The sequence below is a fragment of the Rhamphochromis sp. 'chilingali' genome, assembly GCF_963969265.1.
Source record: "Rhamphochromis sp. 'chilingali' genome assembly, chromosome: 9".
Lineage (NCBI taxonomy): Eukaryota > Metazoa > Chordata > Actinopteri > Cichliformes > Cichlidae > Rhamphochromis > Rhamphochromis sp. 'chilingali'.
Window position 1 is genome coordinate 23,921,135 of NC_137936.1, and position 27,717 is coordinate 23,948,851.

Here is a 27,717-nt window from a genome sequence, read left to right on the forward strand (position 1 = left end):
CTACATATTTATAAATAGATAGATAGACATTTGTGTTCAGTGTTGCATGTTGAAATTTGAAATTATAGGATGTTATAAATGAGACTTTTTTTTTTAATTGTGTGCAAATGTGTGTGTATTGTACACATAATTTGGGAATACATTAGTGCTAGTTGGAGAATAAGCAGCCACTGTTCCCAGCAGGGAATAAAGGAAACCACCACTGAATGTGGGAAGGCCTTTCATGAAATTTGAAGTTTAAATCCGCCGCATGCTGCTTCTTTTCCAGCAGCCTAACGTCATCTTGTCAGTTTGCTATTGTAGTCAGGCACAGTCACAAACTTGGTTATTAGAAATGAATGGCTACAACTGGCTGATTGTGTGTGCAGATGAAAGAGCAGAGCTTAAATGTTCTGCATGGTACGATTAACCCTCCCACCCCATCCCCCACACACACACACACACACACACACACACACACACACACACACACACACACACACACACACACACACAGCCATTGTTACCACCCCTTTCTATGCTTGGTTGTCTGTCTTCCACCCACTGCTTCATTCAAAATTGCAAATTTTGCTTTGCACTCAACCGATATTTTTTCAAAGTACGCCATACTTTTTAAGGCGAATTTTCTACCATTTATGCAGCCACTGGCTGCATTGCAACCTTCTGGGTGTACCCAACCTGAGATAACAAATTGCTTTTATCAACAACAAAGGCGAGAACAAAAACCTGGTTATAATGAAGGTTTCTTCCTGTTAAAATAGAGTTCTTTCTCCCCAGTGTCAACGAGTGCTTGCTCATAGGGGATTATCAGATTTTCCCTATAAGATAAACATGTCAGGTGTGTTGTACAATGGTTTTTCTCATCTGTTAACAGTGTCAGTATAACAGCGAAATAACCATACCTGCTTTTATTCCATCAAATTTTTTATCTTTTCTCAAAAGAAGCAGATTTCCCTAATATTTGTTATTTTTATTCTGCAAATTCTGCTTGGATCAGCTGGCTGCTATATTTGTGGCATTTCAAAACATGTTGCCAACATTGCTGAGTGCCCTCTGGTGGACAATCTATGCAATGTCAACACTGATAACAGGGTTGAAGGGTGTTTTTTTTCCCCCATTTCTCCTTTATTTAATTTAACTTTGCTTTATGTTAGGATGACACTTTTCATTTATCAGCATTTATAAATGCTTTTACAAAAAGATCAGTAAATGGCTAACATCTGCAATAAAATCAGCCCACTGATTAATCGATCCACTTCTACTTGAGATCTGAGCACGCTGTTGTTAGCGTCAAAAATAAGCGAAAGACCCACCTGTGCAAGCTTGATTTTGCTTAGTTTGGTCTCTTTTAGTTGTTGTAGCTACACATTTTTATCTATTTTATAGTATGCTGTGAGGCTCTCTATGATTTTTCTTCTTGAAACAAGCTATATAAATACATTTGACTTAATTACCTCACAGTCTAAAGCACCTTTTAAATGACTGCAGTTTTTAACTTGCACTGTATAAGTAAAATTGAAATGAACTGAATATTTATTTGCACACTAATACATTTCTGTACTTCTCAGACTCTGAAGTAAAATGCCTTTCTTAGACATCAACAGAAATTATCCTTTGGAGAATATTCAGGAATAGTATAAACTATAAACAATGCGCAATTGACAACATTTCCTTAGGTATACAATTTAACAGGAGGAATTACAGTTTTTTGCCTAAACTAGCTTCTTCTGCTCCTCACTGTTTAAAAGTTACAATACACTAGTCTGTGGTTAGATCCGCTCTGGAAAGTGGTGATCCTGTTCACCTCTGCAAACGACAAATTTCACAGAATGTGTATAATTTGCAAACTTTAATGTGCATCAAATATATAGAAGTGAGCATCAATGCAAAAGAAATATTTGTAAACATCTGTCAGTCAAACTGCTGCTGATGTTGAAAATGAACATGGAGAGGTGTATATGAAAGGGTCATAGCTGAGTTCTGGCTCAGTTTTCTTCAGAAAGGAAGAGGAAATAATAACGACCCCCGTTTAATTTTGTCTTTGCGTCAGATAAGTTTAAATAAAAAGCTACATTTGTCATCTTAAAGCAAAAAACTATCACGCTTGCGATTTGCCTCAGTTAAATGTAAAATGTCATCGCTGTCAGTGAGAAGTTATGTGTGTGTGTGTTTGTGCACATGCAGTACATGCGCTCTTTATTTGTTTCTCACGCCCCAGGTTCCTTCCAGTAGAGGAAGCTTCGCTGTCAACTTGCTCACACCACACTGGAGATCAACTCAGCCCCTCTCAACATCAAACCAGATTTAAATGTGTGGAAAAGAGCAAAAGTGATTTGTGGGGAAAAAGGGAGAAAGTGGGGAAAAAAGAGGAAGGGATTTAAAGTTAAAGCAAAAAAAGAAGAAAGGCGTATAAACACTGCGGGCTCTATTTTGTTCCCAAATTTACAGGCTCCATCTCTCGCTCTCTCTCTGCCGACCCCTCCCCCCCTCCCCGATCTCACCCATCCAAACCCTATAGTGTGTGCCCATTGAAGGGGCACTATCATTTACCTGCACACTAATTAGAACAGTCAGCACAGCAAACTCCACTTCACTCACCACCAGGCTCACAAATTACATTTCATGTGTTTGTTATTTACTGCTCTTCTTTAATTAGAAAAAGTATTTGGAGGAGCATTCTTGAGGTACGGTGAAATGTTTTCCTCTCCCCCCTGTTTTATTCTCCATACTGAATAGTCGTCCCTCCTCAGAGAAATTCTCTTTTGTTTCACTCTCTATAGGCACTTTCAGACCAATCTGTTTATCATGTCTGCATTGCATGGGCCGGGGTCCATTGTGGTTCTTGAAACTGTTTTTAGATTCTTTTTTTATGGTCCTAACATAAAATAGGTACATTTCCAGCATAGGAGTAAATTTAAGCGATGCAGGTGTACTGTGATTGGTCCATTGGGGTATATTTACCGCTCAAAATTCATGAATGCAGCAGCAAGAATAACTGTTTTAAAAAGTGTTAACCATATTAAATGACTTCACACAGCACCTCTTAATGTTAGCCTTAAGATAAGAGCAAAAAATGAGCTGACAGTGAAGTCAGGCTTTATTGAGATACGACAGAGGACTCATCACAGTAAAACAAAAATCTTAGCTGTCAGTTTCCCCGAATTGCTGCTAGGCATCCACTACACATTAAAGCAATGTAGAGAGAAAATGAAGAGGCTGCTTTACCGAAAGATTCAGTCACTGAATCTGGTTACTAAGTTCACTTTGTTTTACTTGAATTTTATAGTACCCCATATCTAGCAACCACTTCACCATACAAGTTTTTTTTTTAAATTGATGAAAATATTGTATTTACGCTGGTTTTATTTAGCTTTTTGGGTTTCTGCATGATTGTGTCTTTTGTAAAGCAAGCCTTCACCCACTGTGTTCCTTTCTTAGGGTCTGCCTTCGAAAAGAAAATAGTATTTGGAGCTACCATCTTCACTTTTGTTGTTGCAAGTACCTTCAATTTATCGTTTTACTAAGGTTATGCATGGGGATTGGAAAAAAATACTTTAGCTGATGATCTTGCGAGCTCAGTGGTAACGCTCTGTTTGCACCTCCAACTCGATGGCTTTTAATCTGCACAGAACTGTGAACAGAGTGTTGCATCGCTGTATCTGGAGATAAGTATGGAGGACGCTGCAGAAACAACAAGAAGCAGTCTGAGAGCACAAGCCTCCACCAAGGAAGCTCACCATCTGGGCAGTATTTACTTTTAAGTTGCCATAACGATCAATGGCAGTAAGAATTATAGTTTTAATAGTTCTACATAGGATTATGATTAAAACTTTGGCCTTCAGATCATTCTATTGACCTTGTAGGAGAGGTCAAAGGTTAAATGTAATATGATATTTTAAATTTTTAATGCGGTACTTGTGGGGCGATTGTGGTTCAGGGGGTTTGGAAGTTCATCTTGTAACTGGAAGGTTGCCGGTTTGATCCCCAGCTCTGTCTGTCTTGGTTGTTGTGTCCTTGGGCAACACACTTCACCTACTGCTTACTGGTGATGGCCAGAGGGGCCGATGGCGCGATATGGCAGCCTCGCTTCTGTCAGTCTGCCCCAGGGCAGCTGTGGCTACAACTGTAGCTGCCTCCACCAGTGTGTGAATGTGAGAGTGAATGAATAGTGGCATTGTAAAGCGCTTTGAGGATCTGAAAAAGCGCTATATAAATGCAATCCATTATTATTATTATTACTTTCTCTATATTGACTATGCACACCACATTTGAAAGAATCATAGCTTCTAAGTTATAAGGCTTTTCAAGGCTTTGTCAATTTTCAACTAATAAGCTATTAAGTCGACCCTGAAAACCTTGGTGGATATAAACCAAATCTTAACAGATTGTTAACAAAACGCCACTCTACATGATAAAAAGAAGGGACAGGAAGAAAGCAGGAGAGAGGAAGTAAGAAAAAGGGGGCATATGGAGTAGCAATTTGGGTTGACAAGACGAAAAGCAGGAGAAGGCAGGCGGTGGATGCATCTGAGATTACCTTGAACTGTGCAGGAAGCTTTTTGTTTCTCACTTAATGTACATTTAGTATGCTTTTTTTATTACGTGCTCACTGTGAAGTCTTGAAATTATCCAGCAATATTGTTTCTCAGCATACACATTGCTAATGAATTTTGTAATTGAAACGCTTCAAAAATGTGAGCACGACAAATAACATTTTATTCATCTGAATTGTTTTGGTATGAAAACAAAAAAGCTCACAGGTGGATATCTGAAAGTCTAGAGAAAAAACAAACATACCATTCCAACCATTTTCATGGTTCGAACCCATTCTTACAGCTTCAGCTTTTACAATTTAGTGAAATACCTGAATACATAGTGCGTAAAAAAAACAAAACAAACATATTTATATTTTTCTTACATCTTAACCCACTAATATTTCCATGCATATCTCGGTGTTTTGCTTAATGAAAACAGTCTACAGAGAAGCATAACTACAAACTACAAAAAAAAAAGAGGCATAAACAAAAGCAGGAACATGAGAAATAAATGGTTAACATTTAGAGAACAGAGGCAGACGAGCAGGCAGAGAACACATTCACCCTGAAACTATAATATAAAGTGGAAACGTCAGGGTAACAAGACACAGCTGAACTAGAAGATGAGACACAGGGCAGTAAAACTGATTGCAAGGTACAGTTAGAAGGTGAGTAACAAACTAAAGCAGGAAGTAACTGAGAGTAACTGAGTAATGCAGCAGCATGAGACCCACACTGAGCGTGGTATAGTACAAAGGTGGGCAAATCCAGGCCTGCAGGTTTTAAATGAGTCCTTCATCCATCACAGCTGATTTAAATGGCTAAATTACCTCCTCAACATGTCTTGCAGTTTTCCAGAAGCCTGGTAATGAACTAATCATTTGATTCAGGTATGCTGACCCAGGTTGAAACCTGCAGGACACTGGCCCTTGAGGCCTGGAGTTGACACCCCTCATATACTAGAACACTGGGAGGGTATATAATCTCTTTGTTTAACATGATCGTTAAATTAAAATTTAAACAAGAACTAAAAGACTCAGAATACAAGTTCTGCTATAGCTGGAAAAGGCAAAATAATAAACAAAATCACAAGGAATTAAAACCCAACTAGATTAGCGAAGTGACTGAACAAAAACTCAAACATGAATGAAACAAAGAGAAAATTTCCAGAAGCTCAAAACTCTGCCTCCAAAACACAGGAACCATTCACTAACATTTAGTCGCTCTGTTTAAAACACAGAAATATATAATGCTTATGGTCATGACGGCGTTGATGGTTATGGCTCTTCAGAGGGTCTCTGGGAATAGATTTAGCTCCATTACAATTATGGATTTCTTAGAAGGCGCCACTTGTGTTGCTTGATGATATACTGCAGGTCATTTTTCTGCTCTCTATGCACAGCAGTGGTGCAACGACTTGTTTCTGAATGTTGGATTAACACAGAACATAAGGGACATATTGTTTTAGATGGGGGTTTTTTCTTTTTTGTTTGTTTGTTTATCACAGGTACATCACGGTGAGTAATGTGTGTACTTGGAGTTAAGGGATGGGGTCACAGGATCGAGGTGGGAGGAGATGAGGAATGATCTCACACAGAGATGCTCCATAAATCCCACTCATAATTGTTTCCCTACTTGGTGTGCAGTCTTGCTTCATAAAGGGGGCAAAGCCAAGGGTGCTCTAAATGTCAGGGGAGCGGTGCGCTGATGAATTACCTTTTAAAGATATCAGAGAGAGGCGCATTTCATGTGAAAGATGAGGCCAACACAGTCCTCTTAGGCCCTGTCTGCCTGTGTGAGCATATTTCCCCCCCAGGGGAAATTTGTCTTTTTATCAACTGTCCAGAGAAGTCACAGCTTATCCTAACTGAATAAATCAAAGAGAATTAGTTTGCTAGCTTCTCTTATCTGGGATGTGCCTGTTTTTCTGCAGAGATCACCTGCAGATGTGGGTAAATATGTGTGTGCGTGTTTGCTGAATTGGCCTGACAGTAGCGATGGCTCAAATATGAATGGTTTAGTTTCAGCTGGCAGTGTGAATGTACTGCTCTGTCTTTTTTAGAGGAACAAGACTGACCAACAGTAGGGTGTAAACAAAAACTCATACATAGCTGCTGAGTTAGCATGCTTATATGTGTGCAAAGCAAGTATGAAGTAGTACATCGTGTGTTTGTGGGTGAGTTGAGCAAAGTCCTGTACATCTAAAATTACCAAATAAGATAAAACATAGGTCAGAATGACATGACAGAGTTTAAGAAAATAAATATGAGACAAAACAGTAAAAACAACACAGATTTGAAAAAGGTCAGAATTCCTTGTGATTTAAAAACCAGAGTTCAGTTACTACCTTGATCTTCGTCGAGGCAGCTGAAACGATGCTAGTTTTAACAGAGGTCACCGGATGTCTCGTTGCCCTTGGTCTGTCTGGGACAGCTATCATTACAGAACCGGTGCTTCTTCAGATAAGAGCACCAGGACTTCACAGCACATGGGCTGCCGCTGCAGTAACCTGCTGTGATAGCTCATGCTTAAAGGATAATACTTTTTTACACATTAATCAGATGGCTCTTTGACCACAGAGTATTGCACGGCACAGGTGAAATTGAAAAGCGTGGTTTGGTTCCCTGATAATCTCCACGCAAGTATCAGTAGAATATAGCCACTGGTGTCACTGAAATGCTTCGGAGTCTTGGAAGCGATGACAGCAAGTTTGAAAATACATGGTTATAATGTCAGACATACTGCAATTCGCACAAATTTCGCTCTCCGCTTTAATCTCTCTGGCTCTTCATACCATCTGGATTCTTGGCGAATGTAAACACTGAGTTATGAGAGACAGAACAGAAAGCTCTTTTGCTTTCTAATTCTGGTAGAATGCAATTTATTTTGTAGCAGGCGTGTTAGTGGCATCATTCACAAATGAATCATCAAAATAGCTACACACACACACACACAGACACAAAATAACTGACAAGGCATGAGAAAATAGAGTCCTCTAATACAATAATGTGCATAATTCTTGAACCAACCCTCAATTCTTTATATTTTGCAAGGAAAATGGGAAAGAAGTGCATTGATTGATTGAAACATAGCTAATCATAAATGGAAATACAGCATATATGGCAAAAACAGAGCTTGGAAGGCAGTACTTGGTATGACCACCTTTGTTCACGCACAGCCTGAACTCTCTTAGAGAAGCTTTCTGGTAATTTCTTTAAGTAGGCTTCAGAAATAGTTCCCCAGGCTTCTTGAAGGACATTCAAAGCTCTTGTTTGGATGTTGGTTGTCTTTTGTTCTGTTCTTTCTAAGTTCCCACACTGCTTCACAAAGGCTCTGAGGAGGCCAATCCATGGCTGATAGTGTTCCATTGTGTGCTTCTCTATCCAGATATGCTTTTACTTTTGCCTATCAGATGCTATCCAGATGGTACTGCATGGCAGATCAAACTCCAGTGCCATCAATTTCAAAGATCCCTATTTCTTTTTTTTCTTAATCATCTGTTATTTGGTTAACACTGGTTCATCTCTTGAGTTAGATGGCTTTTTGTGCCTGAATGGTTCATAGGTCATTGGCTTAACAAAAAAAACAACAAAACAACACAAAAAACAACATCCGTCTGAAAATGGTCATGAACAAGGACCAGACTGAAAATGTATGGATAAGCAGCCAGTTTAAAGAAGTGTCAAGAAAACCTTCCTGAAAGCCTGTTACTGTTCCTTAAGACCATTTAGAACATTTTAAAAATTACTAAAAATGTCTGACTCCTGGAAGCAAAACGTAAAGACATGCATATATCATGTATGCATCAAAATATTGCTGAACTCAGACCTTATAACTGAACCTCTGAAACTGTGTTTAACAACGTCAAAGGTGATCCGTCATTTGTTCTTTGCTGTTACACGATCTAAAAATAAACCGAATAATCAGTTCTTTGACCTAAATAGCGTCTTAGGTTTTCAATTTAACAGTTGAACATCAAGTTTGTTTTGGGTATTTTTTTTCCTCTGCCCCCATGGGCGAGAAATTGCTTTCTTTCTTGCTGTGAAAGCAGCCAGTCACTCGTGTTAATTTTTGTGTTTCTTTCCATCAATCACCCCCCCTCCCCCAAATGTGTTTTTATCTTTGTGCCCATTTGCAGGGCCGCCTCTATCCTCTTCCATTCTTCTTTTGTGTTTGTGTCTATGAATTTCGAGAAAAAAAGCATGTCGAGGAGCTGCCTTTGGTGATGGCAGCAATTTGGCCTTCATATCCTCCAAACGTTGCTTAGTGCTGCGTTATGGTGTGTGTGTGTGTGTGTGTGTGTGTGTGTGTGTGTGTGTGTGTGTGTGTGTGTGTGTGTGTGTGCGTGCATTTTAGGATGCAGGATACAGGTTGTTTTGAGCCACAATTTTAAAAAGACTTTGGCAGCTTTCAACTAAAAACAATAAACAGTGTTATATTTTTCTATAATGTGTGACAGCTCACAGTAAAGGAGGTGAGAAGTGAATGATGGAAGGCTAGTGTCATATTTCTTACCTCTTAAACTGACAGGTTGTCAAAGACTGAGCAGTAATTGAAAAGCATGGAAAAGTGGATAATGATCGTTTATTTGTGTGAAATTCAAACGTGGGGTTGAGAAAAGCTGGACTTGTCGGTTCAGGGGCTTATCTAGCTTTGGTTGGCTGAGTAATTAAATCAGAGAAGCGAGTGAAGTTCTCCTCAGCTCAGCGCCTCGTCTTGTTTCCTCTTTAATCAGGTGGCTATTAAACCTCTGCACTCCCCATCTTCTGACTTCAGCTTAGCTATTAAACACAGACTGAAAGCATTTTTTTTGGCTTATGTGTGTGTGGATGCACATTGCGTCACGCAGGGATATGCACGAATGGAAAGCATGATTTAGATCACGAGTGCAAGCAAAACAACGACAGCGTAAAAACAACAGAAGACAGGCGGAAGCAGAAAAGATGCGCGTTTTACACTTGCGTCGTGTTCCTCCACCTATTGTTGACTAGATGATAAATGCTTCTTTCCGCAGTTATAAATCCATTTCTGTCTGACATGTGCGATCTATGACCTTATGCTTCAGCTCAGAACATGCACAATAATGCATCTGGTCGTGCATGCACAAGCATTTACTTTACTATATAAAGCACCTTGTGATTTGGCACTATATTAATAAAGTTGACTTGAATAGTCTTTTTCCTTTTACCTGTTTCTCCTCTCCAAATAACCAAGCACCCGTAAATCCTCTAACACCCTAATGGATGTCTGCAGAAACAGTTTATGGGCCCCTATTATCAAACATTCAGCAGTTGTTTCTCTCTCCAAAACCTGCTAGTGACAGTATGACTGTACGACCTCCTCCAAGGTCATATCAGATCCTTCCCCTGCCCTCCAAAGAAGATTTCCCAGATTAGACTAATTCCATACTCAGACGTGACCTCCGGCCAAGCCGCCTGCATACATGCATTCTTATGTTTTAAGCTTTCTTTGCTGGTGTGGACAAGGTTGTTCAGCAAGAGAGTTGACCTTTGGGTTCGTAACAGAGAAAAGCTGCAGTTATGTTACACTCAGGTCCACTATCTTTGCAGGCAACAGCCATTAGGCTGGTGTTGTTTTCACCTTGTACCTGTCTTGGTACGTGTGTCATCTGAGCAAAACTTTATCCAGGAGACACCTGCTGAAAAGAGAAAAAGCGCAATGGTGTTTTTGATTACTTTGTAGAAATCTGTGTTTCTGTGGGGGTTTTTTAGCACTGCAACCTTGCAACAGACCATAACAAAACTATGGAGAGCAGAACTTGACCCCTGAATACCTGCAAATCATGTAATCATGTAATAATATATAGTATTGACAAGTGACTACTTTTTTTTTTCTCAGAAAATCAGCATGCCGAGAGGCATTGAGAGTTGCCCTTAAATAATGGGGTCTACTTACATCTTTGTATTTCTGCAATTTGATGAATAACAAAGCCTTTGGTGCCTGAGTTGCATCTATTGTGCACCACAAAATGCAAAAATCACTAAAGAAAAGAACAAATCAGTGTAAGGCTGAAGCCTGCATAAATCTGTTCCAATTAGTCATAATGAGTCTTTTCTCATGTGCTTTGCTCTCTGTGTTTTCCCTCAGCCCCCGTCATCCTTAATGAATTAAACTGGACCCAGGCACTGGAGAGGGTCTTCATTGAAAACCGTAGGGAGGACAGCTCTCTCCGCTGGCAGGTGTTTGGGAGTGCCACGGGCATGACACGATACTACCCAGGTAGGCTGCAGAGTACTGAGTCAACAGTGATGCCTCAGTCATAACTTACTGCATGATAGAGTCTAAATTGACCCTAGGGCTCCTCAGCTGGAGAACATTGCCAATCTCTTATCAGATGGCTCTACTGGTAACTTGATAGAGAGACTGAAATTATGATTACCTTGATCTAATCTGATCTGAAACATCCAACAGTGCACTGGATGGGCTATAATTTGTTTTCTTGTGCTCTCTAGCAACTCCATGGAGGGCACCCAACAAGATTGACCTATACGATGTCCGCAGAAGACCATGGTAAGTGCCCTCTTTATAGAGAACTCCTGTCCACAAGTCATTATTTGCATGCTTTGTTGCACTATTATTAATGCCTGCTGGTGTTTTTAAGAAGAATAGGAAAACAGCTGCCTTTACTTAGAGCCAGATATGTAAGTGGTGAATGCAAAAATTTTATTATTGTCCTATAACACTGCACAGTGTTGCACATAAATAATTTGGATCATCATTCAATGAACTCAGCTCGGGCCAGCTGAGCGGGAAGTATTCCTGCTGTGTAAACACATTTTACCTGTTAATGAAAAAATGTAACTATTTTTAACGTCCTCTAAATTCTTAGATAAAGTTGTTAGACTTTGAAATTTGCAGGGTGTTCCATCTTTGTATTGAATTTGAGTGCTTACCAGGTGAGTCCCATTGAACATTGAGGGGCAAAGAGTTTGCTCAGGTGACTCCTAACCTATGCAAAAATCAGCAGTAGCAACAGAGTGAAATTAAAAAGTGAAAAAAGCAACAGCTTTCCTGCCGTACTATCTTAAGACTATGGCAAATTGTGTTCTGTTTTCAACCTCTACATACACACACACACGCGCACTGTAACCATTTTCAATTTTTAATATAACAGAGGCAGCGGCCTGTGTCACTTCACTGCATATGCCTTTTGTTTTTATATTGAAAATAATCTGTGGTAATTTCATCTTCATAAGCCTTATAATTATTTGCTCGGTGAAACAGCATAACCTGTGATTGCATTTAAAATGCTCTTCACATTGATGCAGCTATTATAAAAATGCTCAAAATACCCCGTTTGAATTTAAAAAGGACATCATTTTCAGAGGATTTCCCTAACTGGCTTCACATGAAGAAAAACAAACAGAAGAAGTAGGAGTCCTGTGCTCAGCTCAGAGCTAAGAGAATAATATTTAACTCAATCAGATCATTGACTGTTTCCAGACTTATCACAGTAGTATACATATAGTAAGAGCATATATGATGCCTTTTCTCGGGTGCCCACTTTGACGTGTGTTCTGTGTTCAAATGCTAATACCTATACAGAGTGATGAGCTGGACAGAAATAGGCAGCGTTGGGCTAAACACCCACCCGCCCGAGCTTTCTGTCCAACCCTTGACTTTCTGTCTACCTGCCACTGTCACATCAGCTTTGTGGTAGCGCTGCCTGTTGCCTGGTTACAGGTTGGAGTGAACTGGACATAATCATGACAGCAATGTTGATTAGACCTGACCCCATTTTCCATCTCTGTCTTCAGCCAGCTCAAAGTGAGTGGCTGTTTGAGGTCAGGCCAGGCTGGCAGACGAAGTCAACAAGAACTACCTCAGAACTAAACAAACGCCAGCGACCCTTTCTATTGTGCTACTGTTTATATGAAACTCAATATTCCACAGGTAATATCTTAAAATGTATCCGAGTCTAACGATGACTCAGGCAAAAGCCTCGATCTTCTAAATGAAATGAAATGAAACATAAAATCAGTTACTCGTTTCATGTTCTAGTGGAGTTTTAAGGTCCCATCAAGGTTCAGTTTATTCATCCGTGAAAACTGAGAGATTACTCTGCACCCAACCTGATCAACAAGTGCAGATTGCATCAAATAAACACATCCGGTGGCTCGTAAAGCTATTCATATTCCCTCAGACAATTATTACTACTGTATTTGCAAGTAGTCGATTTAAAGCTGAGTCTATACACAGCAAATTCTGGTCTTTGGAATAAACTCTCAGGGAGTTCAGATTAACTACATTTGAGTGTACATGCGTGACCATCGAATGAACTCTAGTGCAGAGTTAGAGTAACTCTTTTCCGGGAGTTGATTTTTCAACTCTTTATAGGAGTTAAAACTAAACTCTCACGGAGTGAAATTTCTACTACCATATAGAGTAAAATTTAACTCATAACTAGAGTTAAGTTTGATATTAACTCTTTTGTAGTGTTACTCATCAATTGAAAAAAGTTTTAGGTTTTTGGTGCAAATTACTACAAAAACACAATAGTGATTATTATGAATGTATGGATTTTATTTATCAAAAATAACATATTCAAATATGAATGCTGCATGGATTAACATACATTCTGTGTAACAGTACTGTAATAGCATAATATCCACCATTATTGGCAGCTAAACAGTTGAGGTCAGAAAGGCCTAACATTGGGCGAAAAGAAAAAAAAAAACAGAATTAAAGGAAAAAAATGACTACAGAATAAGCACTTCTTGTAATGCAGTGTTAACGTGAGGAAGACTCTGTAAAGTCTCCATCAAGCCAACAAATTAAGTAATGCAACTCTCTCACAGAACATAAAATTGTGAATCACACCCATATGACATTTGGGCATCAAAACATTTGAAATGTCTTACTTTCTCCCTTTCTAGGACCAGTATCTTCTTAAAAATGGTTTCATTTACCTGAAAAGCAGGACACTGATCATGGAAACACGTTTCATGGTTAACATGCATAACAAAAACAGAGAGAGAGCGAGAGAGAGAGAGCAAGTCTTATTACACACTACAGTTGCAGAGCAAACTACATGAAATACTATATTAAATTATTTTTCTCTAATCTGTTTTATCTTCGTGTTTAAGCTTTTTCAAGTAATGGCAACTAAAGAGTCAAGTATAAGTCAATTAAGTACTGTATCTACATTTCTTTCATGTATGCTGTCCAATAGAGGCTGAACCATTTGAAGTCCGGCATCACTTGTGTCACTGCTCTGACTGCTGGTGGTTGAGACAGACAATGTATCTGTTAGACTTGGAGAGGAGGGCTCTTCCACATGTTGCTTCAGGACAGTCAAATCTGAGGGTGACAAATAAAAATATTAGAATACAAGGTATATACAATCAAAAACACAACACAACAAAGATACCATTTATGCACACAGGGCCAGTAAATTGCACGGTTTGATTAAATTATACTTTCTCCCAGGAGAACAGATGGTTATTTTGTATTTTATTATGGTAATATACAATTTACATACCACAAGGTGTGAGTGTCACATAGTGTGTTAGGTCTGAGCAGTCACGCAGCTTCTTGGATGATTGTGTTTCCAGGATGTCTGAAATGCATGTGATAAATCCAACTTACTGTTGAGCCATGAAAACAGCATTTTGTGATTGTTACCACAGGATATTAGACAAATTAAAAATGTTTATTTAAGAGTAACTGTACAAATCAAATCCTTCAAAATCTATCAGAGCATATATTTACTTACCTTCAGCTGTATAGATGACAAAACACACCTCTTTGACTGCTGCAAGTTCAGGAAAGATATCCTCATCCACCTCTATACCCTGCTCATCCGTGACTTTCAGTGCTGCATTTTCTGGTATGAGAAACTTCTGCTGCACTGAAGTAAAATCATCACTTAGTTAATAACAACATTATCATTTCTTCTTTAATGACTTAGTACAAACCATAACTTACCTGCTCTCACAAAATCTGTGAAGCTGACTTCTTCCAATTTTGCATATTTCTTTGTCTCTCTGTGTTTTACTTTTATCAACATCTTGGCCACCTACGGAAAAAAATACCTTTACTACTATGAAACACAACACAAGAAGAAGAGGTTGTTTATGGTAACTCTATGTAAACTGTGTATAACTTAATCAACGAACACTGTCTTACATTGAGTTAGCCTGTCCACACTAAATATTGCTTAAAATCTATTTAGCTAGGCTGGTTTAGCAGACAATGTGACTGCATGTTTGCTGTGTCCTTGTCTTTACAGTTCTGGAGACAGGGTTGTGTGCATGTCTCAGTGTGCAGCAGGACTAACTAACTGATGTTAATGGTACCTCAACATCTCATCAGTGCAGGCTGCACCTCTCTTTGGTTAAATACGGCCATTACCATGAGTCTAAACAGAATATTACTGTAGTTAGCTAACGTTAAATTAAACGTTGGTGTTAAAATTAAGAAATAGAAATAAACGTTTTCATTGACAACGTGAAATGTGTATCTTAAAATACAGTAAGATAAGTAAGTTAGCTAACTTTTGACTAGCATTAGCCTAGCTGCTATCTCCAAATCAGCATAACATACAGAAAACACATGTAGTGCTAGTTAGTTAACTTTATATTTTACTTGTGCATCCATGTAACTGAATATATATATATAAATAACATCACTACACTCACAGAAAATTCCAAAGTAAATAAAGTATTTTTACCTCCTACATGTCGGAGTCCAAGAAAGAAACACAGATAGGCGCTGTAACGGTCGACAGACAAACAACACCAGCAATGTGTTGAATTAGACTCCTTAGCACCCAGTGAATGAACACCTAAATATTACACCGCTTTAGAGTACTCCCCAACACTGACTGTAGTATAAGGTGAAAAATAAACTCCCGGAATGTAACTCTTGCGCACTTTTATGCCTAACTCCAGAATATTTAACTCCAGTGATTTGCTGTGTAGGATGTCTCACAACAATGCAAACAAATAGAGGCCTGTCCCCAAATGCAGTGTAGGGATCGTGTTTACTGTTCAGTTCCTCGGGTTGGTGTTTTATTTATCTTCAGGCCACATGAGAGAACCAAGCCATGATGCTGTAAATGCAGTCTGTGTTAGCACAGGTAGATCTGCACATGCAGAGAAACTCAAACTTTCTATTAAAGGTGAGTCATGGCTTTCTACAGAAACCCCCCCCCAAAGGAACTTGTGTCTCTTGTTTTGAAATCTTTAAAAAAACAATAAAAAAAACTGGTCTAGCTATTTAATAAATTGCATCAAATCTATATGCAAAATCAGAATTGTTAACAAAAAATGTATTTTAAAAAGGTACATTTGAATATTTGATGATATATTTGATAATATTTGAAAATAATTGAGTTTAAATGACTGGTTGTGACCTGGCTCAAAGTTGGTGCTCTCTTTAAAATGATTAACACTGGATTCATTCAAGTACTTATAACTATGACTTATAATATCAGCTAAAAGCAAAAAGCATGGAGGCAAGAAGTGGTGTCTCTCACTTCAAGCCACCCTCGGGCAAGCCTTAATCCTCACCTCCTCAGGCGTAGACAATTAGCAGGTAACCCTTAGCAACACCCAGAGACGGCACTGCCGCTGCAAGGTGAGCAGGGGTGGCAGACGGGCCTAACACTCAAGCAAGAGCAGATTTTGTTCGGGGTGACACTTCTATTTACAGTAAGATCACGGATTGTGCCTCCGAATGAAAACATTAACATCACAGTGTACAAACATGAGACTAACAAGGTGTTCCCCGACAGTTTAATTAAGTTAACACCAGGCTTAAGTCTCTAAAGTTGTGCTGCACTGTCACATCAGGCAACACTAGAAACATGTAAAACACTGGAAAACACAAGGCAGTGTCTAGCGGGACATGTTAAAACAGTGATCCTGTCGGTGATCTGTCAGTGCAATAACAGAAGTAAACCTGATTTTAATTCTTGCTACACATGTTGTGACTGGGGGACTCTTCCCAGAGACAGAAATGAGGCGGATGAGAAGGTTGACGAGGACGGTGCAGCAGGAGCATGTGTGATGGGGTGGACAAGAGGAAGTGGGGGGTTTTTGCAAAGAGGAACACCTTGTCACCCACCCACCGCCCCGGTTGTCCATGTTTGTCACTGTCATTTCTGTTGAGCTTTTACTCATGTTGGAGATTTCGACATTCCCGTTGCCTGTTGCTTAGCAACTTGTGCCCAGCCGCGCTGAATGGCACAGCCGTGGCAGGGAGTGTCATGATATGTCAGGTCAGACTTGTGTGATTATACTTTAACGTGCTGTCTCCCCAACTGACATTCTCCGGAGAGGTCAGCCAATCACGCATTTTCCAAAACCAGTCTCCTGGTGTTAGGTAAGCCCGTCGTGTGGCAGCTGTAGATAGCGGCATCCGTTGCGACGACAGATGCAAGGTGTACAGAAGCTAAGAAGAGCACAATATATGTGTCTGTGTGGCATTTAGGTAGGACTAAAATCCTTCCCTTCTTTTTTTTTTTTTGTATATGTGTAAAAAAATATGAATTGTGCATTTGTAGCTGCTGCTATGCACATTTTCTAAGTTTTATTTTACAGTTGTTTCTACGCTTGGTAGTCCAGTCGATAGGCGCCAAAATTTTGTGATACATCAACTGAAGGTAGAAAAAAGCACATAAAAAGCACATAAACAAAGCATGTTTTTCATATTCTCTAAGATTTGTAATTTGAAAAACAGATAATAAACGAATATGATGGAACAGAAAAATGGCACATGCTACACCTGAACTCATGTTATTTCCTAATAGAAGCTCTAATTGAGCTTAAGTTAGGTGTGACAGTGGGCAGAGGTTCCTCTACATGTATAAAAAAAAAAACCTACAGAATGAATATCTTGATGCACAGGAAATACAACACTACAAACACATATGGTGAAAATTTCAAATCCGAGAATATATTGATTCATCAACTATAGTCTTCTATTTCAGTGTGAGAAGCTAACTAGCATTTGAAAGCCTGTTCAAATTGCCACCTTATTTGTTGAAGCACATTAAAGCTCTGTCAAGTCTACCGGTGTTCATACAAAGGTTTTCCTTTTGTAAAGTGATCTCGCATCTTGAGAAACAGAAGCTCATTTGGGCAAATGTCATCCAGTAGCTTCACAGTATAATGTGCAATATCTAGAGTTAGCTAATATAAGGTGCTGGCATTTCTGATGCTATAAAATTATTCACGTTAAAGACTTCATAAGAAACAAACTTGAACTTTTGAACAATCACCTTAAAAATAGCCTATATAACATGAATATTTACACATTGGTATATGAGAGACAGCAGCGTGAAGCAGTAAAAACATCTACATCTACTTGTTAAGGGAAGATGTATCAACCCTGTTTCTATTGGTTGAGGCTGTTTTGTTTATATTTTTAACATTTGCAGCTTATACACATTGTACACCACAGCCTGTGGATTCAGAGTGTAGCAGACACCAAATATTTGCACTTATCTGCAAAGACTCACTCACAGGCTGACTAAAATCTTAGTGTGGATATCAAGCTTTGGATCAGGACTTTTTCACAGTGAGTAATCCAAACCACACAGGAGCATATTAATAACTACCCTTGTGCTGTGGATGGATCACTTTAGATTCTCTTTTGGCTGAAGTTTAGCCTGTTTTTGGCATTTTCTCCCTGTCATATGATCCTTAACATGAAGATTATTGAGAAAAGTTTAACCTTCATCCTACATCTTCCCTGTGGTCGTGTGTTTATGTTAGCCTAGTTCCCCACCAAGGAGCACGTCATTATATGTCAGCTTGCCTAATTTCATTAACCCTCCAGATTCCATTAAAATGTATTTTTGTGTTTTTGTTTAACTGAAAACATATTGCAGTGCTATATGTTTTAGTCTTTTAGAACTACTCTGCTCAGAACATGGCATATGCTAACTTCCTGCTAACTCGTGATTCCTCTAAACCTTATAAATTGACTTTTTCATGAAAGCCTTGGCAGTAAAAATTTCTTGCCAAACCAGGGAGAAAAGCTACTCTGTTTATTTTATTGGAACTGAAAGAATTTGGACCGTCTTTGATTCTCAGTAGTGCTTCAGAGTTTCTTTGATTTTGGAAACCAAAGGAGCGTTTGGACCCAGATACATCGCTATTAAACCCTCACTACGTATTGCACGTTAAGATTCGTTGCACAATTTGTTGATTTGTTTGGCTAGTCACCATTTCAGTGACCTCAAGGAATGTCGAGATTTGGCCCTTGGTTCCAAATAGGACAAATGCTAGATTTGAAATTTTTGATGACAGTAATTATCCCTGTCCAGTTGTCTCAGTAGTTTTTAAATTGCCTATAATTTTACATGACGAATGGTGCAGTGGCTGGCTTTTCAGTTCTGGCCCTGAAATTCAACTTTTCTATCATCTCATGTCAAGTCACTATGACTTAACTGTACTATTCTATGTAGTTTTGTGCTCATCTCACATCATGCAAGGTACAACTTTAAATTGCTTTCATTTACAGCAACAGCAAACCCACAACACAGAGGTGTACCAAAAGTAAATACACTGGCATTGGAGCTTCCTGCAGGCTAGAAAATGTGCACAAATAGTGACTAAAAGTGACAAACACACACTTTCTACTCACATACCGACCGGCCCTTTTCCTCCTACACATAAATCAGATCACATGCTGTGATACCGGTCAGATGCTATAGATTCTACACCTTTGCAAATACCAGTAAAGCCAGAGAATACACAGATCTAATCTCAGTACCATCCTTCAGTAATATAAGGAGTGATGTCGTCTATAAGAAGAGTCCCATCAAAGAGCAGCAGCTCTTTTGTAGTGTAAACCTGTAGTTTTACTGGGAGTAACTGATAGTGGTGTGACTGACCTAGCCAGAGCTGTCCAGGTGGTCTTCTGTGGAAAGAAAACATAATTAATTAATAAATTTTAAAAAACAGAGGGGCCGCCTTCCTTTACAGATGGTCTTTCTCGCCTTCTGCTCCCCTACCAACAGCCCCAGGAAAATTAATGGTCCAGTCAACACACTTAATTGTCTCCAATTGCTCTGACATTAATTATTAACATTTGTCCATTATAATGTCTGCACTTGTTATCAAGGGAAGCGAAGCAGAGGTTGAAGTGAGGGAGAGGGAGATGGGGAAAGTGAAAGGCGAAGAAAGAAATAACCAGAGACAGGCGTGGAGTCCTGTTAGCCAAGCGTTGCAAAGATCCCATTACCTCCCAGGTTCACAACAGCATGTAGGCTGTATCACATATTGATTTCTTCAAGAAGTCAATCTAACCTCTTTATAAATATTATGACTATGGCGGTCAATCCGCGAAGCTGAAGCTCCCGAAAACACAATTCTAATATATATAGATCCCCGGGCTTTGCCCCCTCTTTTCTCTTTGTTCTCCCGACTTCAGGTAGAAGCCGGGTCAAAAGAGAGGCCTACTGAAGGTGATGCAGCAGGCTTTTATCAGAAGGTTTGCACTAAAAAAAGATCTTTCATCTGCTAAAACAACAATGTCAGGCTGATACTTGGTTGCTAAACTTTACTATAAAGAAATGTGCATGACTAATTCAATATTCAGTATTTATTTCAGATTGAAAAGTGGTGAAAGAAAACCCAAAACAAAACAACTGTATTTACAGGCATATCTGAAAATATGCACACGTGAATCATCTCGGTGCCAGCACTTCCAATAATCAACAGAAAGTGGACTAAATAAATGGCAGACAACATCTTTTTCTCCTGCAGGCTCTCTGGGCGCTGTCCTCCTATATTGTTATCTTAATTCAATCTTTATTTGCCTGCCACATCCACAGGAGCACTAAGAGAGCAGCAGTCCATAAAATAATAAGCCCATCAGCACAACACAAATCCACGCGCATAAGGGAGCAGACACGCATCCACACACACACGCGCGTGGACACACACACACACACACACACACACACACACGCATAAACAGACTTTCCCTGTGTTACAATTCTCCCATTAATCTGTGGTTATTCGCCATATATCTATTTTATATGATGCATCCTTATCAAGCGTATCGCGGTGAGGAAAACTCACGTTTTGTAGTGTCAGTTTCATTATACAGAGTATGTGTGTATGCATGCAGCTCATTATCAGCACAGTGCGTTTAATAAGCACAACTCACTTCAACAATACAGAAAACCTTTTTTTCCCACTCCATGGATCGTGTTATATGCATGTGCATGTTTCTGAAATGTATGTAGAAGATGATTCCTCCAATTTAAATGTAATGCACAGCATTTCGGTGAATGGGTCAGGGTGCATAAACACAATCTCCTGAGAGAGTTATGCACACATACACGCATGCCCCTCCCCCCACGGCACAGTTAACGTATTGATTTTACAACGTGGTGCCTCGATACAACTACTTCATGAATTCCAATGAGACTCCCTTTACTAGACTGTTACAAAAGGAGCAAAACACAATCACCGCAACGTAGAATATGTCATTGTGTTCATTGCTTGTGTAATGCATTTCTTTTTGATTTATTTATCACTTAGAGCAATACCTCCTTCCACCTCAGTGTAAAGAGCACATGTCTGCTGCACGCACAAATCAGGCTGTGTCTTGATTTTCGATATTTGTGAGTGTATGGATGCATTTATGTAGAGTACATGATGTGTTTTGTGATTATGGGTGTTAAAATCAATACTTTTGCTTTTTATTTAAAATAACCACTAACCAGTTAAACCTCGGCAGTTGCAATTAGCTATTATGTCACATGTCATGCATGCTTTCCTAAACGACCGCTCCAGTGATTATTGCCTTACTGATTAATTTAGGGTTTCTGCTTTTGATGAATATTTTATTCAACAAGACGTCGACAACTAGAAGTAATTGCTCTTCACGTGTTCTCGGAGGTAATGTCAGCCCATTAATTGTTTTGTCCAACTAACAGTCAAAAAGATAAATTTTCCAGCAGCATTATAAGGTAGTGATTTCAAAATAAAGGACTGTAACAAGGTGCAAAATCCCTTTTATTAATCATTTTTTCAAGTTTACATAATGTCACAATGTTCACAAGTCACACTAAATGGTCTATTACCACCATACAGTGATCCTTGCATGCCTAGTAGCCATTTCTATATGACATTTAATATTTTATGAGGTGTAATATTTTACTTAGCATCCTAGATGCAATGGACAGGTGTAATGAACAGGCTGAATTAAATTTGGGCTCACGAGGTGGACTCAGAAGGAGACCTTTCGCATTAGTTTATCTACTGTAATGAGCTGTTCACGGGTAAACAAGAACTGACACCTCGTCATATGAAATACATGTAGTAAAATACCCTCTGTCACTATTTCTGATGGGTCATTGTCTGTGGTAAAATATTGACCATAACTAAAAGAGAATGGACTGCTAGGACACAGGCCGAGATGTTGTGTCTGCTGGCTGGCGGTCCTGTCGCCGGGGGACAGAATGGGCGACAGGGCTCCGTTCAGCACCAGGCAGGCCCATCTGCTTGTCACCTGGCCTTGGCACGCAGGAGACTGGGTAATGACAGGGAAAGAATGGCATCAGTGGGCAGAAGCTGAGAGGTAATTACTGACTGGAATCCATGCAGAAACAACACATCTGGATCCATGAGTCAAAATGTGGAGAATTATATAGTAATACCGGCCTCGATTTATGATTTTTATCTGTCAGAACAGTAGAACGACGTATCAGCCCGGAGACTGAAACTTCTTGACTCCATTGCACTCTCTCTGATCCTGTTGCTCTCTGCTCAGAGGCATAGAGAAAATTCATTTGTACTTCAGGCACTGGAAAGGCTGAGAAAGAGAGGAGTGCTGATACACTAAGACAATCTTTGTGGAAGATCAGCCATGGCAGCACTATAGCTCCAGTGTTGAGTGACGCTATCCTTGCTCATGTGTTACTCTTCCTTACTCTATCACTGCGTGCACATTCTTCTTAAACCCCATTACTGCTGATCAATGCTGCCTCTCTCACAGTTAGGGAGAAACGATCTGCTTGAAAGTAATATTTTCTCGCCATATTTCACGTCCAGAACTCGCACGGTTTTCCATTGTGAGATTTTACATTGGTGCAGCTGAAGATGACCTATAATGACTAAGTAATAGAGGTCTGCATTGCATTACAATTAACATTTAGCCCCCTTCAAAATAACTCCAAGACCCATTGAAGGACTATTCTCCTCTATGAGAAATAGACTGACCACAGAAGTTAATGAAATCCTGCAGTAGGTCTGTGTTCATCAGCCGTCACCAAATGACCCTCGCTCAATCTCCAGACAGGGTGTCTCCATCCACGAGCCTGAGGGACTGGAGACGTGGGCCACATTCTGACCGAGTTTCGGTCCTGCATCGATGATCGCTTTCACAAACCCCTTCCGCTCAAAAGAAAGTGGTGGAGTCTCAGCCCCCCTGCCTCTGCCTCAAATTAAGATTTCAGTAATTAAATTGATAAAAGTCATGCATGCCAGCATGCCTCATGGTTCCAGGCCTGATTTCATATGCCACACACTTTTGGAGAGCTGTGGAAGTTCTACCTTTGATGTGGCATTCTTTATTATTGAAAATAATTGGTTTCTCCCTCCTCCTACTCCGCTCTCTCTCACTCTCTCTTTTATGCATGCATACATTTTGCCTATGCTCACTCTGGGCATGCTCAGTTAATCGACCTCACGGGAGACAGTGCTGGTACATCGCCCTGGTTCCATCTGGGAGGTTGCAGAGTAAGGTCCAGATCGTGTCTTAAAGTGGATTAGAACCCAGGCACTGTGATGGGTAGATGTCACTGCAGAATGGGTCAGAGGTCATTCTGCAGGTTGAAGTGGCGCCTGCCAGTGAATGGGAGCACTGGGACTTGCGGCGAGGCCTACCGAGGCTCCGCTGCTCTACCTCCACATCAGCTTGGCCGAGCATAAGAAAAGAGCCTCTCTGGCCCACAGGCAGCTGGCTTCTCTCCACACTCAGTGGAATGGCTGATTATCAGCTGTAAGAGACCCCTGATGATTACGCTGCCGAAGACGGCTGCTAACTGCTTGCCTGCTCGCTTCCCAGAATGTCAAACTAGTGCTCACATTTGAACCCCCCCACCCCACCACCACCACCACTCCAACCCCCACCGCTTCCCTCGTTCCAGCGCTCCACAGAAAAGCATATAATGTCCATCAATCTCAGCTCTCTTTGCATCAGTGGTAAATGTGAATTTAATTGCCGCTGGAAGAGACTGAGGGGATTTCAGATTTCCTTCTGTATGTCATCCTCTATCAACGCTGGACAGATGTTATGTGCGCGCCTCTTCCAGGACGCAAGTTGTCTGGGCAGCTAGCTCACTGCTGCGTCTGCCTTGTGGGCTTGTGTCGTGGCAGACGCACACATCAGAAAAGCCCTATTTTAGAAGTTGCTTTGCAGATGAAGCACAATGGTCTTAAGCTGCTTGTGCACCCCTCCCCCACCCCCAATAAATAAATAAATAAAAATAAGAAACAAAGGGCCTGCCAGAGTAAATAATGTGGTTTGACGCCCAACTGATGAGTCATCAAAGGAACAGAACATCAGCTATCTTCTTTTACTGACAGCACTTAGCTCAGCACAGGCTCTCCACTGAGCAGGTCAACACTACTCAGGCTGCTCCTTTACAGTAAATATCAAGTGACTAAATATATTGCACGGTAGATTCCATGAGTCACAGTAGCATAACAGGATAAATAAAGATGTATTTTCTATGTGACTCCTACAATTATTTGATGAAATAATTATCAATGAAAGCTGCAAGATTACTAGCACTACAAAAACAAATTGTCTTGGAAATTTTAATGCTGTTGGAATTTAGTGACACAAAGTGTGATTTCATCTAAACTCTACTTGAAATTCAAGACTCCAGCAATCTCAGCACGTCTCCAGCACAGCTTATGGTGACCTGACTGATATCAATTTAAAAAAAAAAAAAGAACAACAAGAAACTTGCTCATCTATGTCGAAAGTAAAATAAATATCTGTAGCAGTAAAATAGTATGTCTGAATATCAAAACAACTTAGCCCTTGTAAAAATAGTAACTCGGCTACTGGTACTAATTAATAATTGAGTCAATCTTCTGGTGATACTGAATACATTTTTATTTTTCACAGGTCTTTTTAAAAGTGCCATCTTAAAAGGGGGTTGTGCAGATCAGTACAGCCAGTTGTACTAAATATGTTATTATACACTTAGTCTGTAAACTAGTAATTACTTTGTCTCACGCAGTAATTATTTAGAGTGGGCATTGTTGTTCGGCAAAGAGGACTATCTGTGTTGAAGTCAGCTCGCAGAAGCTGTAGCCAACACTGAAGTATATAACAACTTATTAACTCTTCTAAGCACATAAGCCTTTTCAGTATTCTGTAGCTTAAGTGGGCTGAGCCGTGGTTGCTCCATATTATGATGGCTCAGCTCATTGTGACTTTGGCTTCTTTTTAAAGTGCAATTTTCAGAGATTACGGGAACAAATTAAAGCCCATTCTTTGTCTCCCTTTGTCCAGGTATATCCAAGGTGCATCATCTCCAAAGGACATGGTCATCATTGTGGATGTGTGAGTGTCTCGCTTCTCTTTTAACCTTTTTTTTTTTCTTCTGGTATGAGTGTGTGCCTCCTTTGAAGGGTGCTAGTGCCACCTGTTGGTCTGACAAAAGACCAAACATAAAGGAAGATTCATATTCTCCTTTTTTTAGCTTTAATTACTTTTATGTTGGTCTTATTCCTAAATATGCATGTCATTTATTGAATACATGTCCAAATATGGAGTGATTTTCTAAGTATAACCCACAATTTTGATTTAAAAAGTAGACACGACCAAAAAATAAAAATGAAACGTCTGTCTATAACTTGAGCGTGCAAGTGCTTCGTTGCTTCTTTTCTGCAGGAGTGGGAGTGTCAGCGGACTCACTCTGAAGCTCATGAAGACCTCCGTAGTGGAGATGCTAGACACTTTATCAGATGATGACTATGTGAATGTGGCTAGTGTAAGTGGAAGCTTGCAGACCACATTTGCAGTGAACACAAATACGAATCTCTTCGGAAAACAACATCAACACAAATATTTGTGGCACTCATTAAGCAGGTGGTACTCAAGCAGGGAGTTAGTAAGCTGGTCATTCAGCTCCCAGTTGTTGTGGAAACCATTCTCTTTCCTCATTACATTGTCTGCTTGTCCTCCCTCACTGCTGTCCCTGTAGGATTGAGGCCGTCTGCCTCTTTTACTCTACTTATTACCAAGTTTTCTATTGAGACTTATGTGTAGGGGAACCTTAGTGTTATTCTATATTGCAGGGCCGATAACACATAAACACACACACACGCACAGAAACACGTCCTCTTGCTCGGTGTGGTGGCTCTGTTTGTCAACTCCCTTCAGTAATCCCTCATAATCCATTGCTCTTAGCCACTGTATGCCTCTAAATCCCAGCTCTAAGAGCAATAAATGAGCATGGTAATCTGGGTGGGAAAGCATCTGATTTTCCCCTTATAAATAAAAAAAAAAGTGTGGGCTTAGAAAAACTTGCTCTGAATTCCTTCCAAACCCAAAATGCATTAAAAAAAAAATACAAATGAACCAAAAGTAATCATCTGGTTTCACTTGTAAGGGCTTGTATAATTAGTTATAATAATATATGGTAATGTATTAGCACATGTGACAGATTAATTTTGTCTTGATCATATGGCGCAGATTAGAATAGAATAGAATAGAATAGAATTCAACTTTATTGTCATTGCACATGCACAGGTACAGGGCAACGAAATGCAGTTTGCATCCATCCAGAAGTGCTTTAGTGATATAGATATTACAATATATATTAGCAATAATATAGATATGTAAGATTCTGCTTTCCCTAACATTTGAAGAAGCAGCACTGTAATTCTGTCTGTCTTTGTCTGCCAGTTTAAATATGACATGATACCGACCTAATCAAAATGCCATCTTTTCTCTCATGTAGTAGTTTACATCAATCTGTCCTGAAAACATTAATTGATTCTGAAGCTGACCTTCGAGAAGAAACATCATTTGAAACATGCTATTACAAACATGCTGCTAATAGCGCGCAGAGATGCCACACACACGAGCACGAGCACATGCATATACACAGGTTTAGGCTAATTTGGTAGATGAGATGAGACAGATTATATTACCTTGGCTGGGTTTCTGTTCAGTGTAATGCACTGGCGTTTCAGGTGCACCTGTTCTTGGTGTGGAAAGTTGTAATTACCAGTGTTTACTGCCAGCCAGGAGCAGGGTAGCTTACATCTGCACACACCCACGTCTGCATCCTGTCTCCATGAACTGTGCACACATGCATACGTTACATAGAAATATGCACTTTTACAACTGTTTTTTAAATGGGCAAATCATTCAATTCTTCTTATGTCTCCTTCCAGTTCAATGAAAAGGCCGTTTTTGTAGTTGATTGCTTCAGGACTTTGGTCCAGGCCAACGTTCGTAACAAGAAGATCTTCAAGGAAGCCGTCATGCGTATGCAAGCTAAGGGGACCACAGATTACAAATCTGGCTTCACATTCGCCTTTGAACAGCTTCTCAATGTAAGAGCCAACAAGCCTTTCAGGGAAAGGTGATCCTCGAGCGCCTTGTTTGTCTGTGGCTGACGTTGCTGTCTAATCCAATTAATAAAACAGAATTTACAGTGATAACACAAAGCTGACAGTGAGTGGCTGAGGTTTGCGTAAGACATTTCCAGAGGGCTGTCAGTGTTGAAGGCAAGTCTGATTATAACTGCGGTAGCAATGGAGTGACGCTAGCTTTTTCAGCAGCCAGCACCGTGGCGAGGTCTGTCAGCAGCAGGGAGCCACGTGCTCCCGACACAGGTGCTGCCTCAGCTCCGTATGCTGCTGTGTATTTTAGGAGGCTGCCACCCTAATGGGCTCTGATGGGATGATTGATGAGCGCAGCCCAGAGGATATCAGCCACAGACACTTTATATTCCTCTGGTGGGCTCGGAGGCATGGAGCCAAGTGATCTCCCCTCCATACCCGCACCCTCACAACTTCCCTTTTGCCGGCAGAATGAGAAATAAAAAGGCCCCTTTTAATCGCTGTCTGTAGATGACTCACTGCCGTGATTGGAGACAAAAGCACAATAAAAATATGTAATTGTCGCAATATTATTTGTCTTTATTAGAATCTTGTCAGATTGACTT

At 40.0% G+C, this 27,717-nt stretch overlaps 2 protein-coding genes across 5 annotated transcripts in view; one reads left to right on the forward strand and one right to left on the reverse strand.

Moving 5' to 3' along the window:
• Positions 1 to 27,717, forward strand: part of cacna2d2a (calcium channel, voltage-dependent, alpha 2/delta subunit 2a) — a 178,491-nt gene that overhangs the window by 120,612 nt on the left and 30,162 nt on the right. For all 3 annotated transcript variants that reach the window (XM_080890968.1, XM_080890969.1, XM_080890970.1), the window contains 5 exons: positions 10,644 to 10,775; positions 11,009 to 11,066; positions 25,050 to 25,100; positions 25,431 to 25,530; positions 26,942 to 27,103. In XM_080890968.1, the coding sequence (XP_080747094.1) occupies positions 10,644 to 10,775; positions 11,009 to 11,066; positions 25,050 to 25,100; positions 25,431 to 25,530; positions 26,942 to 27,103 (503 nt within the window). The remainder of the gene's footprint in view (positions 1 to 10,643; positions 10,776 to 11,008; positions 11,067 to 25,049; positions 25,101 to 25,430; positions 25,531 to 26,941; positions 27,104 to 27,717) is intronic.
• On the reverse strand, positions 13,059 to 15,469 carry LOC308403117 (uncharacterized protein). 2 transcript variants are annotated; one of them, XM_080892366.1, is made up of 5 exons: positions 15,229 to 15,469; positions 14,484 to 14,574; positions 14,272 to 14,406; positions 14,038 to 14,115; positions 13,059 to 13,856 (listed from the first exon to the last, which is right to left on the reverse strand). In XM_080892366.1, the coding sequence occupies exons 2-5, from the start codon at positions 14,563 to 14,565 to the stop codon at positions 13,681 to 13,683; spliced, it is 471 nt and encodes a 156-aa protein (XP_080748492.1). In that variant the 5' UTR covers positions 14,566 to 14,574; positions 15,229 to 15,469; the 3' UTR covers positions 13,059 to 13,680. The 2 variants fall into 2 exon arrangements, with proteins under 2 accessions (XP_080748492.1, XP_080748493.1); XM_080892367.1 differs by lacking the exon at positions 15,229 to 15,469 and adding an exon at positions 14,685 to 15,202.

Coding starts and splice junctions, on each gene's coding strand:
- LOC308403117 (XM_080892366.1), bottom strand. CDS start 14,565: ATGTTGATAAAAGTAAAACACAGAGAGACAAAGAAATATGCAAAATTG. Junction 14,407..14,483: donor CACAGATTTTGTGAGAGCAG/GTAAGTTATGGT, acceptor ATTTTACTTCAG/TGCAGCAGAAGTTTCTCATA. Junction 14,116..14,271: donor TGTCATCTATACAGCTGAAG/GTAAGTAAATAT, acceptor CATGCATTTCAG/ACATCCTGGAAACACAATCA.